This window comes from Annulohypoxylon truncatum (assembly GCF_022578515.1).
Source record: "Annulohypoxylon truncatum strain CBS 140777 unplaced genomic scaffold F4807scaffold_21, whole genome shotgun sequence".
NCBI classification, from domain to species: Eukaryota; Fungi; Ascomycota; class Sordariomycetes; order Xylariales; family Hypoxylaceae; genus Annulohypoxylon; species Annulohypoxylon truncatum.
The window spans coordinates 477,614-489,672 of NW_025953807.1; the positions used below are offsets into that span (position 1 = coordinate 477,614).

The following is a 12,059-nucleotide window of genomic DNA, read 5'->3' on the forward strand; positions in this document are numbered from 1 at the left end:
CGTTTCCGTCGCTCTTTTGACAACCTTCGAACCTACCAACTCGATACTTAGAAATCGATCATCCTGCGACGAGAAGGCATTGCCGAACTACCACGCTTTCCAATTAGTCGCATACAGAAGTGCACCGCCGCCAACATGACGCGCGCACAGCAAACCATCTCAATCGGCCTCCTCGTCACTTCTGTACGTCAACTTTAGACCCAATTGATGATAGCTTCGCCTTTCTGCTACATACATGCTAACATCTCATTCCAGCTCTATCTCTCCTTGTACCTACAGCTCGTTCCCCTCCCCGACGTGGTCCAGACCGAGATCGTCCCCGTTGTACGTAGAATCTCTCTCTCTTTACTACCCTCGAAAACTACACTCCCCCAAACAGTTTGAAACAGGATATCATACATACAATACATATACCGCATAACATAAATCAAGGAGAAAATAATAGCATAACTAACCCGAATTCGCAATCGAAAACAGCTCCCCTTCTGGGCCCTCGTCTCCTTCGGCGCGTACCTTCTCTTCCGCCTCGGCTGGAACGTGATGACCTTCCACGACGTGCCCGAGGCCCACAAGGAGCTGACGGCCGAGATCGAGCTGGCCAAGGCCGACCTCCGGCGCCTGGGCGTCGACGTGGATTGATCAGATCGCATGTAGAATACCTTAGGACTTATGCGTGGTAGGGGAAGCTAATGTGGTTGGTTGGGTTGCGAAACGAGACGGTCGATGATATGTCATGATGGGTGCTACTATTCGAGAAAGAGTTCCTATAAGAGGTACGCAGAGGAAGGTCGTTGTCTAAGTACATGCGTTTATGTAGACTCGATTCACTACCTCGCATTAGGCTATCGGAATCAACAAACATCAACACCAATTTCATCGTCTGTCTGTCTGGCTCTCGAACAAAGTGTGTCCCACGCCATGCTATAAATTCCATCGGCGTGATCTTCGTCGTTAAATATAGGTATAGGTAGGTAAGGAGGGAGCTAAGCGTCGCGTAGGTGTGTACCTAGTATACAATGTAGCTACGAGGTTCCTTGGGTATTTCAACGACCTTGACGTACTATTCCAGAATGCCATGCGAGGAGCGTATGTCACCACTAAGCCAAACAAAGTCCGAAAGTCCGGTGGCTTGCTTTCGCCCCCATCCCAAAACCCCGTCATGCTCTCATAACACGTAACCCGCCATGAGTTTATAGCTCGAATTACCGTAGTACTCACAAAAACGCCATTTGACCCCTGTACTTTTACCTATTAGGTACTTTGCTCACGCCTCCCCAACTAGTAAAGCGACGACCGTCCTCAGCGCCTCCATCGGATCCTTGTTCTCCTGAACGAGTTTGTCGAACATGCCCGGTATGCTCGTCAAGCTACCCCTCGTATCGTGTCCATGCCCTGCCGAAGGATTAGATTAGGTATTTATTCATCACCCAAATATCAAGCCATGTGGCTTATAAAGGTGTTTGTTTGACTCACACTTCGCCGGGACCCCGAGCAACAGTTCCATTTTGCTCTGCGCCTCTCCCGTCCAATCGAACTCGATACGCCACTGGATACGAATACTCGGGACCTCTTCCGCGCCGTCGGGATCAGACAATTCTAGATCCAGATTCGTCCTGCCCAACTGCGGTAACAGATCGGCTTTAGTGAAGCGCGCCTTCTTGGACCCTATTTCATTCTCGTCTTCATCGTCGTCGCTGTCATCTGCCGCGGCTCGCCGACCCGAGCCTCTCTTCCTCGTATCTTTTCGCATCTCCGCGGCACATTTCGCTAGACCCTCGCTGCTTCCCAGCTCTCTCTCGACGGCGCACCAGAAACGGGCTCTCCTCGTCGCGACGCGGAGCCACTCGCTCATCGCCCAGGTGATGATGCTGACATTTCTCGTCAGCGCGCTGGTTCCTACGCCGTGAACCACCTTTTCTATAAAGGGTCCCAGCTCGGAAACTGCAGATGGCTCGAGGCGGGGTACGCTTAATTCGGAGATGGATAACGATTTGGTGTTGACTGTCATTTCGACCTTGGCGACGAATAGACCGGGCGGCGTGGACGAGACGGATATGGCATGCTTTTGCGAAAGCGGTCCCGAATTCGTAGGATCGTCTCGTGGTATGATCGAGACGGTGGAAGTAAATGTCAATGGGGTGAAGACTTGGAGGTAAGGTAATTCTTCGTCCGCTGTCATCGATATGGGATGATGCGAAGCCGGCGGCTTCTCGGTTTCTTCTTTTTCAGCACTTTCTTGTGGAGCGAATAGGTTCGGAAGCGAGGGGTTTGCTTTGCTAAAAGGTAGGAATGATATGGGGTTTAACACTGCTTCGAGCCAATCTTGTGTTGGATCGGGTGCCACCTCTTTTTCAGGCGGTAAGACGTGTCTACGCAATAAATCGAGAAGGCCATCTTTATCTTCTGGATCTTTTGACGCCGAATCATCCCGTCGTGTCTGTTGTAACTGGTGTAAACGATTATTCTCACGAGTAGCAAGTTCTAGATCTGATTTCAGACGTGCAACTTCAGCGAGCAGCGAATCTCGTAATGTTTTCTTCTCAGCTAATGGGTCCGGCTCTTCTATGTTTCGAGCCGAATGCGATTTTCGTTTTTTCGTCCTTTGGGGTTGTTCTCTCAGAGCTCTTAATTTTACTGCCGCTCGAGACGGAGACCCTTCACGCATAGATTCTTTAGTAGGTCCTTTGGGGAAGAGAGGAGGTTGCTTGAGCGGAGAACTCTTAATTCTCTCGGCTAATGCTCTACTCCTTCTTGGGCGCTTGGTGGGTGTATTATGAATACCCATGGGAGAGGTGGTAACCGAGGCAGGATCGGATATTCCTTTTTGTGTCGGCGTGGGCGGAAGTTCTTGTTCTTCAGGTTCTTCTTCAGGTTCTTCTTCGGGCTCATCAGGTTGATCTTGTTCCTCTCGACGTTCTGCATCCTCTTCTACCTCCGGTTCTTGGAGCTGTTCTTGTTCCTCTGGTTCTTCTTGTTCTTCTGCTTCTTGGACTTCTGGCTCCGGTGCAATTTCTGGTACGGGCGTCCCAAGAGGCGGAGAACGTCGCAATGCGCGACCTTTAAATGGATTCAGCAATGCTGCATCTCCTGCTGAAGGCTGTGGTATTGGTTGTGACGGTTGTTTGTTCGGTGTTCTTCGCGGTGCGGAGGCCATAGCTCCTGTAGCGCGTCGGACCGGACTCCATGGTTGGTCAGCTGGCGTAGATTGCGCGTATTGCGCTTCACCAACGGGTGTCCCCGTGTCATCTCCTGCTGGTCCAGCTTCTGGGGCTCGAGAGGCACTTCTTCGCTCTAGAATGTCGGGGTTCGATCGCGCTAGGCTAGCTTTCGTCGGCGACGCGAAAGACGGTCTGTTTCGTCGCGGAGGTCGTCTAGCTGGCGAACCCAAGGTTGACGGTGCGTCCGAACCGCCTATCGGAACGTTCGTCGTAGGCGACGTCTTCCTTCGCTTCGGAGCTGAAGAGTCCATTGAATGTCTTCAATAGTTTCTCTTATCGGATCATGGTGTGTTCGGTCGGATATCGACTTCATGCGCCTAATGAGTTCAGACGGAACGCCGCTCAACCCCAACCTGGACTTGGCCTCCTTAGATGTCAACACCTGTTATTCACCTACTCCACCAATTGGATGCGGAACGCGTGATACACATCTAGTTGAGTGCAAAATTCTCCAAGTTCGAATATAATATTATTCATGGGACCCAATTGGACGAATAATGCCCTCCTCTTGTTCACTTTAATCTGGTATGGATGTTGCCGAGATAGTTATAGAACGCGTCTAAAATTGTATAAGTGGATGTTGACGCGCCAGAACCTAACTACGTATCTCTTATCTTATCGGTGCTTGTTTTTCTTCAACGTGGACTTCAATGTTCCACAATGCTGAATCCCGCCCGCGACATCCATGCATGTCAAGTACCTATGTATTTAAGTATACAATATATAGCACGTGATGAAGTCCAGCGCCCCTCGCCCCAATTTTCTTACTTGCCGATGACGTGAAAGCCCCGAGCACTAGCCGGATTTCCTAGGGGAAAAACATACGTTACTTTTCATTTCTTCCCATTTACGCAATTGTCCCTATCGTCCAACATTGATTCTCTAATTTCAACCTCCACCTAAGCTACCTTATACCGCGCTCCGCAGCGCAACATAATCCCCATAATGCCGCTCAACGCGAAACCCTTAATAAGAGCCTCTAGGCTTGGCTCGCTCACCCGCCAATCCCAAACCCCTCGCGCCTTCTACTCGAGCGGCGCACGACTCCCCGGAGGCACCCTCGGCGAAGCCTCCACCCCCGGCCAAGCAGCGCCGCTCGGCCCCTACTACGAAGCCATCCTCAACAAGCCGCAGCCGATCCCCGAGGTCAAGCCCGAGGAGCCCCCCACATCGTCGCCCAAGTCGCCGCGGACGACCGTCAAGAAGGCGCCCGCGCAGAAACCCAAGGAGAACGCCGACAAAAAAGCCGCCGCCGCCGCCGCCGCGTCGTCGCCATCCGGACCTCAAACATCCGCGAAGCCGGCCACAGCTCAGGAAAAGGCACGTATAATCTTTGGCTCGCGACTCGTCGGCCCCGCCGAGCGAGCCGAGCGCCTCGCCGCCATCCGGAACCGCAGTACGCTAATAGCCGGCGTGTTAGTCCCCCCGCGGCCAGAAGAGCCCGACAACTGCTGCATGAGCGGGTGCGTGAACTGCGTCTGGGACCGCTTCCGGGACGATATGGAGGAGTGGGTCGCCGCGTCCGCGAGGGCTGAAGCAGCGCTGCAGGCTCAGCGGTCGCAAAAGGCTCGTACTCCAGGAAAAGTTGCGGAAACGGTTCAGGGCACGGAACAGCGCATACCAGACCGGGCTGGCCCGGCTGGTGCAGTGTCTATGGATGACGATGGTGGTGGCAGCGAAACGAACTGGCAGACGGATTTGAAGATGGCCGATCAGCCCAAAATCGCAAAGGACCTCTGGGATGACGACCTATACAAGAACGTCCCGGTGGGTATTCGGGAGTTTATGAAGCAGGAAAAGAAATTAAAGGAAAAACACATCAAGGAAGGGACTTTCGGCGCTTAGAGAAAAGATGGCTACATCATATATACCCTTGTGTCGAGAAATAGAACAATCCACCAAACCCTCTGGTCGCACGCGAGTTTGACTTGATGTGGAATTTGTTCCGATACTTCGTTATTCTTTTTGGTGTTCGGCCTGGGCCATTACTATCTCGATGCGTATCGAGCATGCCCTTATGTTGTCTATCAACACGCCATGTCTATCCTACCTGCCACCTACCCGAAATGGAAAGACCTTAGCCGCATTTCTGTCTACGTACTCACTGCGCCTTAACAGCGCCATTACCATTCAGTTGCTTCTTTGCCAACTCGTCGTGCGCGTCGATATCAGTCGCCTCCCATGGATAACATATCCATTCGTCGCCTATCGTTCGCGCCGCCAAGTATCGCGATTCCTCCATCATGTTGGAAGGCAGCACGCCCTTCTTCTTCTTGTCCTTGTTCTACAGACTCTGTCAGCACATCGCGACCCTGACAGATCTCCCAGCGTTCTCTTAAGGATCAGCTCTACTTACGTGCAAGACGAAAATGCTGAACTCGGTCTTCTCGGTATTAGTGCCTAGCTTTTGTCGCGCTTCTTCGACGTCCTTCTCTAGCTCCTTGACAGCATATTCCAGCGTTGTTCGGGTGTCGTCGACCTCGTCTACGATCAGAATGCGCTTTCCTACCAAGTTCTGCATCTCGCCAAGGCTGCTCAGATCCAGCCACTGCGTTCGGGTAACCTTGGTTCCGATCTGGTCTACAACACCAGTGCCAGCATTCGCATTGTCGGTCACGGGTAGCTGCTCATACAAAGAGAGACCAATGGCTTGGATAGGGATATTCGGGCTACCGGGCTGCTTGAGGAAGGAGCGCAGAATTCGAGCTGGCACGTAGCCGCCACCGCCGATGGCGATTATGAGTTGGGGCTTGAACTGGGCCAGGATCTTGGGAGCAGCCTCCTGACAGAGCTTATGGACCTGTTGATAACCAAGTTGGTCAGAAAATCAACTACGACAGCACACTTAACCTCTTTCGGAGCCGCGGCTCGGTTTGCGCCGACTTGTAAGAAGCAAACGGCACCGTGGGGTAGTTGTGAGGTAGTAACGGGTAGACGAGCAAAGATCAAGATCTGCTTACATCGTTGTAAGTGACGTAGACCTTCTCCACCATCTTCGCTACTGTAGTAGTTCTTTGATAGTGGGGGGAGTTTCGATGATTCTGCGATTTTATGTTCGCGTGATACGCAGGTCGGAAGAATCGGTTTGGCGATGACGAGGAAGTCGATAACAAACGAGGATATAGAAGTTAGAGAAGAAGGATTTATTAAGCTGGATGTTTTAGAGAAGAGGAAAGGACTAGAGGGAGAAAGTTTCGAGTTAGAGCGAGTTACAGCTTCCAGAGTAGGGAAAGAAACTTTTAGTGGGGCAAAGTTTAGAGGGCTTTTTTTCTACGTGGGGCTTCGAGGGGTTCATTGCCCAGTGAGTGCAATTTAGGGAGACTTCCTGCACTTCCTGCGGCTTTCCTGCGTTTGCAGGCGCGTCAAGCTACTTGTAGCGACGAATTAGGCAAGTCATTGCCAGCTAAACCTGGTGAACCCAAACAAATCTGCACCGTCACACTGCAGTTTAGTTACCGACACTCTAAATTCGACGGCCATCTCCGCTATCCTATAAACTTTGACCCCTACCTCTTTTTGGATTTTTAACGAGATGGATTTTATTTGCACATACATTCCCACAACGTCAACGTACCTATGTTTTAATATAATTATTCCGAGAGTTGTTCTGACGTTCTTTTTTGAAGACAATAACCTTAGAATTTTCCGTCTACGAAGAGAGATACTACTTACACGATAAATAGTATAACTGGAATAGGGCCGGTCAATAGACGGGGTGTGTGATCCGTCTAGTCTCCAAACTATGCATTCCTGATATATCTTGGCTACTAGGAACGACGTTGTGGAGAACCCCGAAGGTGATAATAGCGAGTTTCGTCCCCGCCTCCAACAAATGAAATTCAAGCACCGTCAACACCTACACAAGCTTAGAATATTCATGACTTTCGGTGACAACATTTCGCGTCCTTAGGCTTCACCAATCATATTTTCCGGCCTTAAGCATTACCGGTAACCTATTATGTTAACGGGTTCGGTTGTTAATTCGCCGTTTCACGACTTCCGTGTAAGGATATGGAGTACGGCCATGTAGTGCCACCGAAGGAGGCGAGACTCCGAGTTCATTGCGCAAACATTCGCTTTATACCTGTCCGCTATCTAGATCGTATCTTCGCAGTTATATAGGGGATACGTATGTAAGTCATGACTCTCAGTTGTGCTTCACGTCGTGGTAAATATCGATAATGGTTGGCTTTAAGTCGCAGCGCCGATATTATCTAATAGGTGAAGCCATGATAACTACCGCAGCCCGGATATTACATATATTGTCTTTTTAGATAAATATGAATGGGGGGCTCCCTTCCTAGCAAGTACGAAGAAAGCGCGACGATACCTCTCAAGTCTCCAAGAGCATTCAGTGGTAGGTACCTAGGTAGTTAGTTAAACTTAAAAGACCGAGGTTTCTTTTTAAAAGTCGAACCTTGGATGACTCTCATCTACCAGCTATTAATACTAGGTATCATCCTATTCCCTATTGCCAAACTTGCCATCCTAGCTCGATATCTGCACATTCATTTCAATACCTAGACACACAGAAATTTCACGTTTCAAACATTGTATACGAATATAGTCTTATTTCCTTCTTTTAACACTCATTCAGCATGGAACAACTTTCGCAGGAAAAGGAGTTTCGAAGCAAATTTATTTTCGAAGATCCGCAAAGGACTGATGGTTGGGTAGTCCCAAACGAGCAGTAGTATGATCCTGGGATGCGAGACGATGGAAAAGCAGAGACCCAAGAAGAAAAGGCCGCAAGATACGCACCTCGCGAATACATCGCAGCCCAACTCGCCTCCAATCGACCAGCACACCTTGATCAGCACATCTTAGACCTGCTACCATATGCGCCGCAATATGGCACCCCCTTTGGTGTCAAACTCTTCACAAAGAGAGCTTTAAGACACTGCGAGATGATTCAAACAGTTAAAAGTCAGGGCATGCTACATATACCTCTCAAGGCGCGGTTGCCTCCAGAACAGCCAGAAACGGTTAGCTCTCCACAGACCATCGATTTTGCCTGGTTATGGGGATACTGGGTTATCGGCGATGAAAGAATCCCGATCGTCAAGTCGAGGCAAAGACCGCCAAACGAGCAGCTTCTAAACTCGTACGGAATAAAGATGCCACTCCGCTTTGCCATAAAGTTAAGAGGTATAAGGAAGCTGTGGCAATATGAGTTTATCGAGCGATGCGAAATAGCTTCCAGAGCAAGCGAGCTCATACGGCAGTATGGGACAGGCGTCATCGTCCAGGTATTGTAGCGCGATATCTTCTCCGTGCTCTTCGCTGTCGAACGGAGGGTGCTCTATGATCCAGCATGCCTAGAACTTTTAGATGACCGAGAGTGGACATCTCCTTTCGAAGAAAGGCATCTTCAATTTGCGAAGAAATTATATGTGTTTGAAAAGGCAATCAGGAAATATAACTACAATACGCGTCACCGGACTTACGGATTGACTAGCGGCCGTGGTTATACTGCATCTGATGGGGCAGTATCAAGTGATGAGGAACGTGAAGAACCGCTGCGAAAAACGCGCAGCTGGTAATCGCGTAATCGGCGTAATTATCTTTGGAGTCATGTAGGCATCTACCTGGTTGATCGAAAAGGCATGGATTCTCAGCATTTTGGATTATTCCTCTATCTTAGCGTTGTAGCTGTTGGTGCTGCAAATACTTAACTTTTGCAGCGCTTCATGGCAAGGGAAGTCATTATTTAGATAGTGGAAATTCGAGCGATTGACATCAAACGAGTATCTGTACAGAAAACTTCATCAAGCTGTCTTAGGACCTTAGGCTCTAGGTCAAGGGGTTTATTTATCTTAATGACTCGTTGTCTCATTTGCTTGTGGGACTTCTGGCTTCAAATTGGCTTTTCACCAAGGTAACGGCCCTCAGGGGTAAAAATGCACACGTTGGGTTTAAGAAATGCTTGAAGTACAACTTGAACTTCACCCCACGAAATCCAAAAAGCCACCACCAAAGAAATCTTCCATGCTAGGAAATATCGCGTTATCAGACATGTCAAACGATTGGAATATAGACTCAGATTCGAGTTGCTGAACATTTGATCCAAACGCCTCATTCGTGTGGTACCCCACGGTCTCATGGGTGGGTTTGCGAGTGCTATGACCATCAAGCTCAACCGGTACGCTAGATTTATCCTGGCAAACTCTCTGATCCTCAACATGTGTCCTCATTGATGGTTGACCAGAACCTGTTGAGGTTGAGCCACCGTTCATTCGCGACTCTATCTTGTGCTTGGCAAGCGTGCCGTATTTGTAAGACCACGCTTTACCTGGCGAGGTCTTAATCCATTGATCGATCCGGGTGATCAGGTCAAGGCTGATTTGATCCGAGACCTTCGATTGCGCTTCGTCGTGGTGTGCGAGAAGTAACGCGCAATAACCAATGCAAAGGCAGAGGCAAGTTGGGACGGCGTCCATGAGAAAAGACGGCATTTCTAGGAAAGTTTGTAGGACGATCATGGCATACTTGCACGCATTAGCTCGCAAAATGTCACCGTCGTTCTCTTTGGTTCGTCTCGGATGTCTTGGGGTATGATTTTCGCCGTCGCTTTCGTCGTCGCCATCTGCTCCTGAGAGAAATTCGCGAGGCCGTAACCCCTGTCCCACTTCTTCTAAAGATCTCACGGCCAAAATAAGACAGGCAGCATGGTACCCAATACGCAACATCGATGATGTCGAAAGACCTATTCCGCTTAGAAGACGCGCTTATTGACATATTCCTGTTTGCGACTTACCTAACAGATGGTTCCATTTTTCTTTCCACGCCAGAAACTCTTTGCACTCACCACCGTCCCCGAGATATGATTGGTGAGCGAGCTTTTGATGCAATGTTGAGTATAAAAATATTTCGGCGACAAGCATCCCATCCTGCATGGTGGCTTGATAGAAACTAAGAAGAATATTGCACTGGTCGATGTATTGGGTCGGTATGATCGATGGTCTCCCTGTTGTCGCAGCCCAACTACAATATAACCGGATATATTAGTCGCCAAAAGGGAAGACCAAAATGCCTAGACTTACTGAAGATGGTGGAGGCAGATCTTAGACCACAGGTGAATAGCTCTCTGGTCCTCGGCGGTCATCGTCCCCTCCTTGATGTTGTTGATTATCTTCGAGAAGCTGATGCTGAGCATTGCTTGCCCAGCACAGTAGCCGGTCAACAGCCAACTATCGACATATTCAGCCCCGTTCTATCCTTAATCAGCTTTGGACGTCTAAGCATAGATATCGCCATTACTCACACTACTTGGGCTATTCGCATTATTACTCATGAGCAGCACGGCATTGATCTCCTCGAGATTCAATGGACTGGTCAGGAGAGCTTGACCAAGAGTGACGCGAACTTGTTCGTAGACCTGCCTGTGTATTGGTGTTCCGCATATATCGTCACGATATACGACGCCAATCAGACAACAGACACTGCGCAAAAAGTCAGATACTGTACGGGTCTCGTTACTTGCAAGCAGATCCTCGACGCCGCAGACAAGGAGGTTATGACCTTGGTAACGAAAGAAGCTTAACGCCAAGTCAGCAAATATATCACAGATCCGAAGATTCTTGATACTCCGGGTCTAAGGGGCTAAGGCTTCGAACTTACAGTTGGAGCAGCTCAGTTGCTGTCTGTTCGTCAAGCAGCTGGAGCTGCACAAGGTCAATATTGATGTGACCTAATAACCTTCTACATCCTCTCGTTATTTGCTGTGATATCGACCTTAGCACGACGACCGGCGCAGTTTGGGCCCCCTTATCTGCAGGGGCCGAGAGAAATTCAGGGCTAGGATTCCGCTGCTCCGTGTGTGGCACAGATTCATTGCCATTGTAAGTAGAATCCCTGACGGCCTGCGTTCGACCATTGCGTGGTTGAGCACCCGGTACTAGGACTTTAATCATGGACTTGATCTCACGTAGTTCATCTTCATAACGTTGAAGCCTGGCCAATTCATTAGCTTATCGCATGGTCATATACGCCTTTAGGTTAAGAATTTCACGAATACCTTTCTTCGACGTTAGAATTAAGTTGCTCGGCAGGGGTAGAGTTAGACGGTGACACCGCATATTCTCCGCGGAGAGAGCATTCGATTCTTCATGAAGATATACATTAGTTCATGCCCCTCATGTTTATATGAACCACAATCCAGATCGCCATGCACACTGCTCTGCTAACCTCAATGTTTGACAACGGTGACAACCCTGCGCGCCAGTGTCATACTCGCATCTGCACTTCAACTTTTGGCATGACAGGCAGGAGAATGCTCGTCGGCGCCGTTTCTGGGGCGGTTTTCCGATACCGTTCTCTTCTCCACCGCGGCGTTTCGAGGACCGAGAAGGTCCTTGTGGAGCTGTGGACATGCTTGAACAAGGCACCGTGCATTACGGATAACGACTTATTTGCGTCACATTGGACGAGGAGTATGAAGCCGAGACATCGTCGCCGTCGGATATCGGTGGCAGCGGATAAAGTTGACTTAGGGCAGTCACGGACCCTCAGGTACCTGCCTGCTACGGCACTGTAATCCCTAGTTGAAGGACCCACACTCCGGTTCGCTCCGAGCGGGGATGTCCGTCGGCTACCGGCGGAGCTGCAAGCACCTTCTCTAGCAATCTATTCTACTATAGTCCGCTTGTATAATGGCATTGTTTAAACAAGTATAGGTTTGATGTTAAATTTTATGGTATCATAAAGAATTTGCATCCCAGTACCCACTCAGGGGTCACTCCTTTTTTTGACTCTTGCCTTGCACTCTGTCTAAAGCGTCGTAAGTGTTCAACAAATCATGATCGCTGTTGAAGAGGCATTTCAAAAAGTTTGGACATTGAG

The 12,059-nt window shown here is 49.5% G+C and overlaps 5 protein-coding genes across 5 annotated transcripts; 2 read left to right on the forward strand and 3 right to left on the reverse strand.

Annotated features, from left to right (window-relative positions):
- Positions 1-135: 135 nt before the first annotated feature.
- On the forward strand, positions 136-639 carry F4807DRAFT_461588 (dolichol-phosphate mannosyltransferase subunit 3; the record flags this gene model as incomplete). Its single annotated transcript, XM_048001703.1, has 3 exons — positions 136-183; positions 256-324; positions 478-639. The coding sequence occupies 3 exons, from the start codon at positions 136-138 to the stop codon at positions 637-639; spliced, it is 279 nt and encodes a 92-aa protein (XP_047853173.1).
- Positions 640-957: 318 nt separating this feature from the next.
- On the reverse strand, positions 958-3,766 carry F4807DRAFT_144822 (uncharacterized protein). The gene is made up of 2 exons (XM_047993141.1): positions 1,474-3,766; positions 958-1,392 (listed from the first exon to the last, which is right to left on the reverse strand). Exons 1-2 carry the CDS (start codon positions 3,467-3,469, stop codon positions 1,265-1,267), a joined length of 2,124 nt encoding a protein of 707 aa, XP_047853174.1. The 5' UTR covers positions 3,470-3,766; the 3' UTR covers positions 958-1,264.
- Positions 3,767-4,034: 268 nt separating this feature from the next.
- On the forward strand, positions 4,035-5,262 carry F4807DRAFT_144873 (oxidoreductase-like protein). Its single transcript, XM_047993144.1, has one exon. It carries the CDS (start codon positions 4,164-4,166, stop codon positions 5,061-5,063), a length of 900 nt encoding a protein of 299 aa, XP_047853175.1. The 5' UTR covers positions 4,035-4,163; the 3' UTR covers positions 5,064-5,262.
- F4807DRAFT_144864 (PRTase-like protein) lies at positions 5,192-6,411 on the reverse strand. Its single transcript, XM_047993142.1, has 3 exons — positions 6,179-6,411; positions 5,575-6,018; positions 5,192-5,502 (listed from the first exon to the last, which is right to left on the reverse strand). Exons 1-3 carry the CDS (start codon positions 6,209-6,211, stop codon positions 5,320-5,322), a joined length of 660 nt encoding a protein of 219 aa, XP_047853176.1. The 5' UTR covers positions 6,212-6,411; the 3' UTR covers positions 5,192-5,319.
- Positions 6,412-8,819: 2,408 nt separating this feature from the next.
- Positions 8,820-11,696, reverse strand: F4807DRAFT_144868 (uncharacterized protein). Its single transcript, XM_047993143.1, has 7 exons — positions 11,406-11,696; positions 11,236-11,322; positions 10,839-11,171; positions 10,483-10,756; positions 10,262-10,431; positions 9,976-10,202; positions 8,820-9,924 (listed from the first exon to the last, which is right to left on the reverse strand). The coding sequence occupies exons 1-7, from the start codon at positions 11,588-11,590 to the stop codon at positions 9,164-9,166; spliced, it is 2,037 nt and encodes a 678-aa protein (XP_047853177.1). The 5' UTR covers positions 11,591-11,696; the 3' UTR covers positions 8,820-9,163.
- Positions 11,697-12,059: the final 363 nt, after the last annotated feature.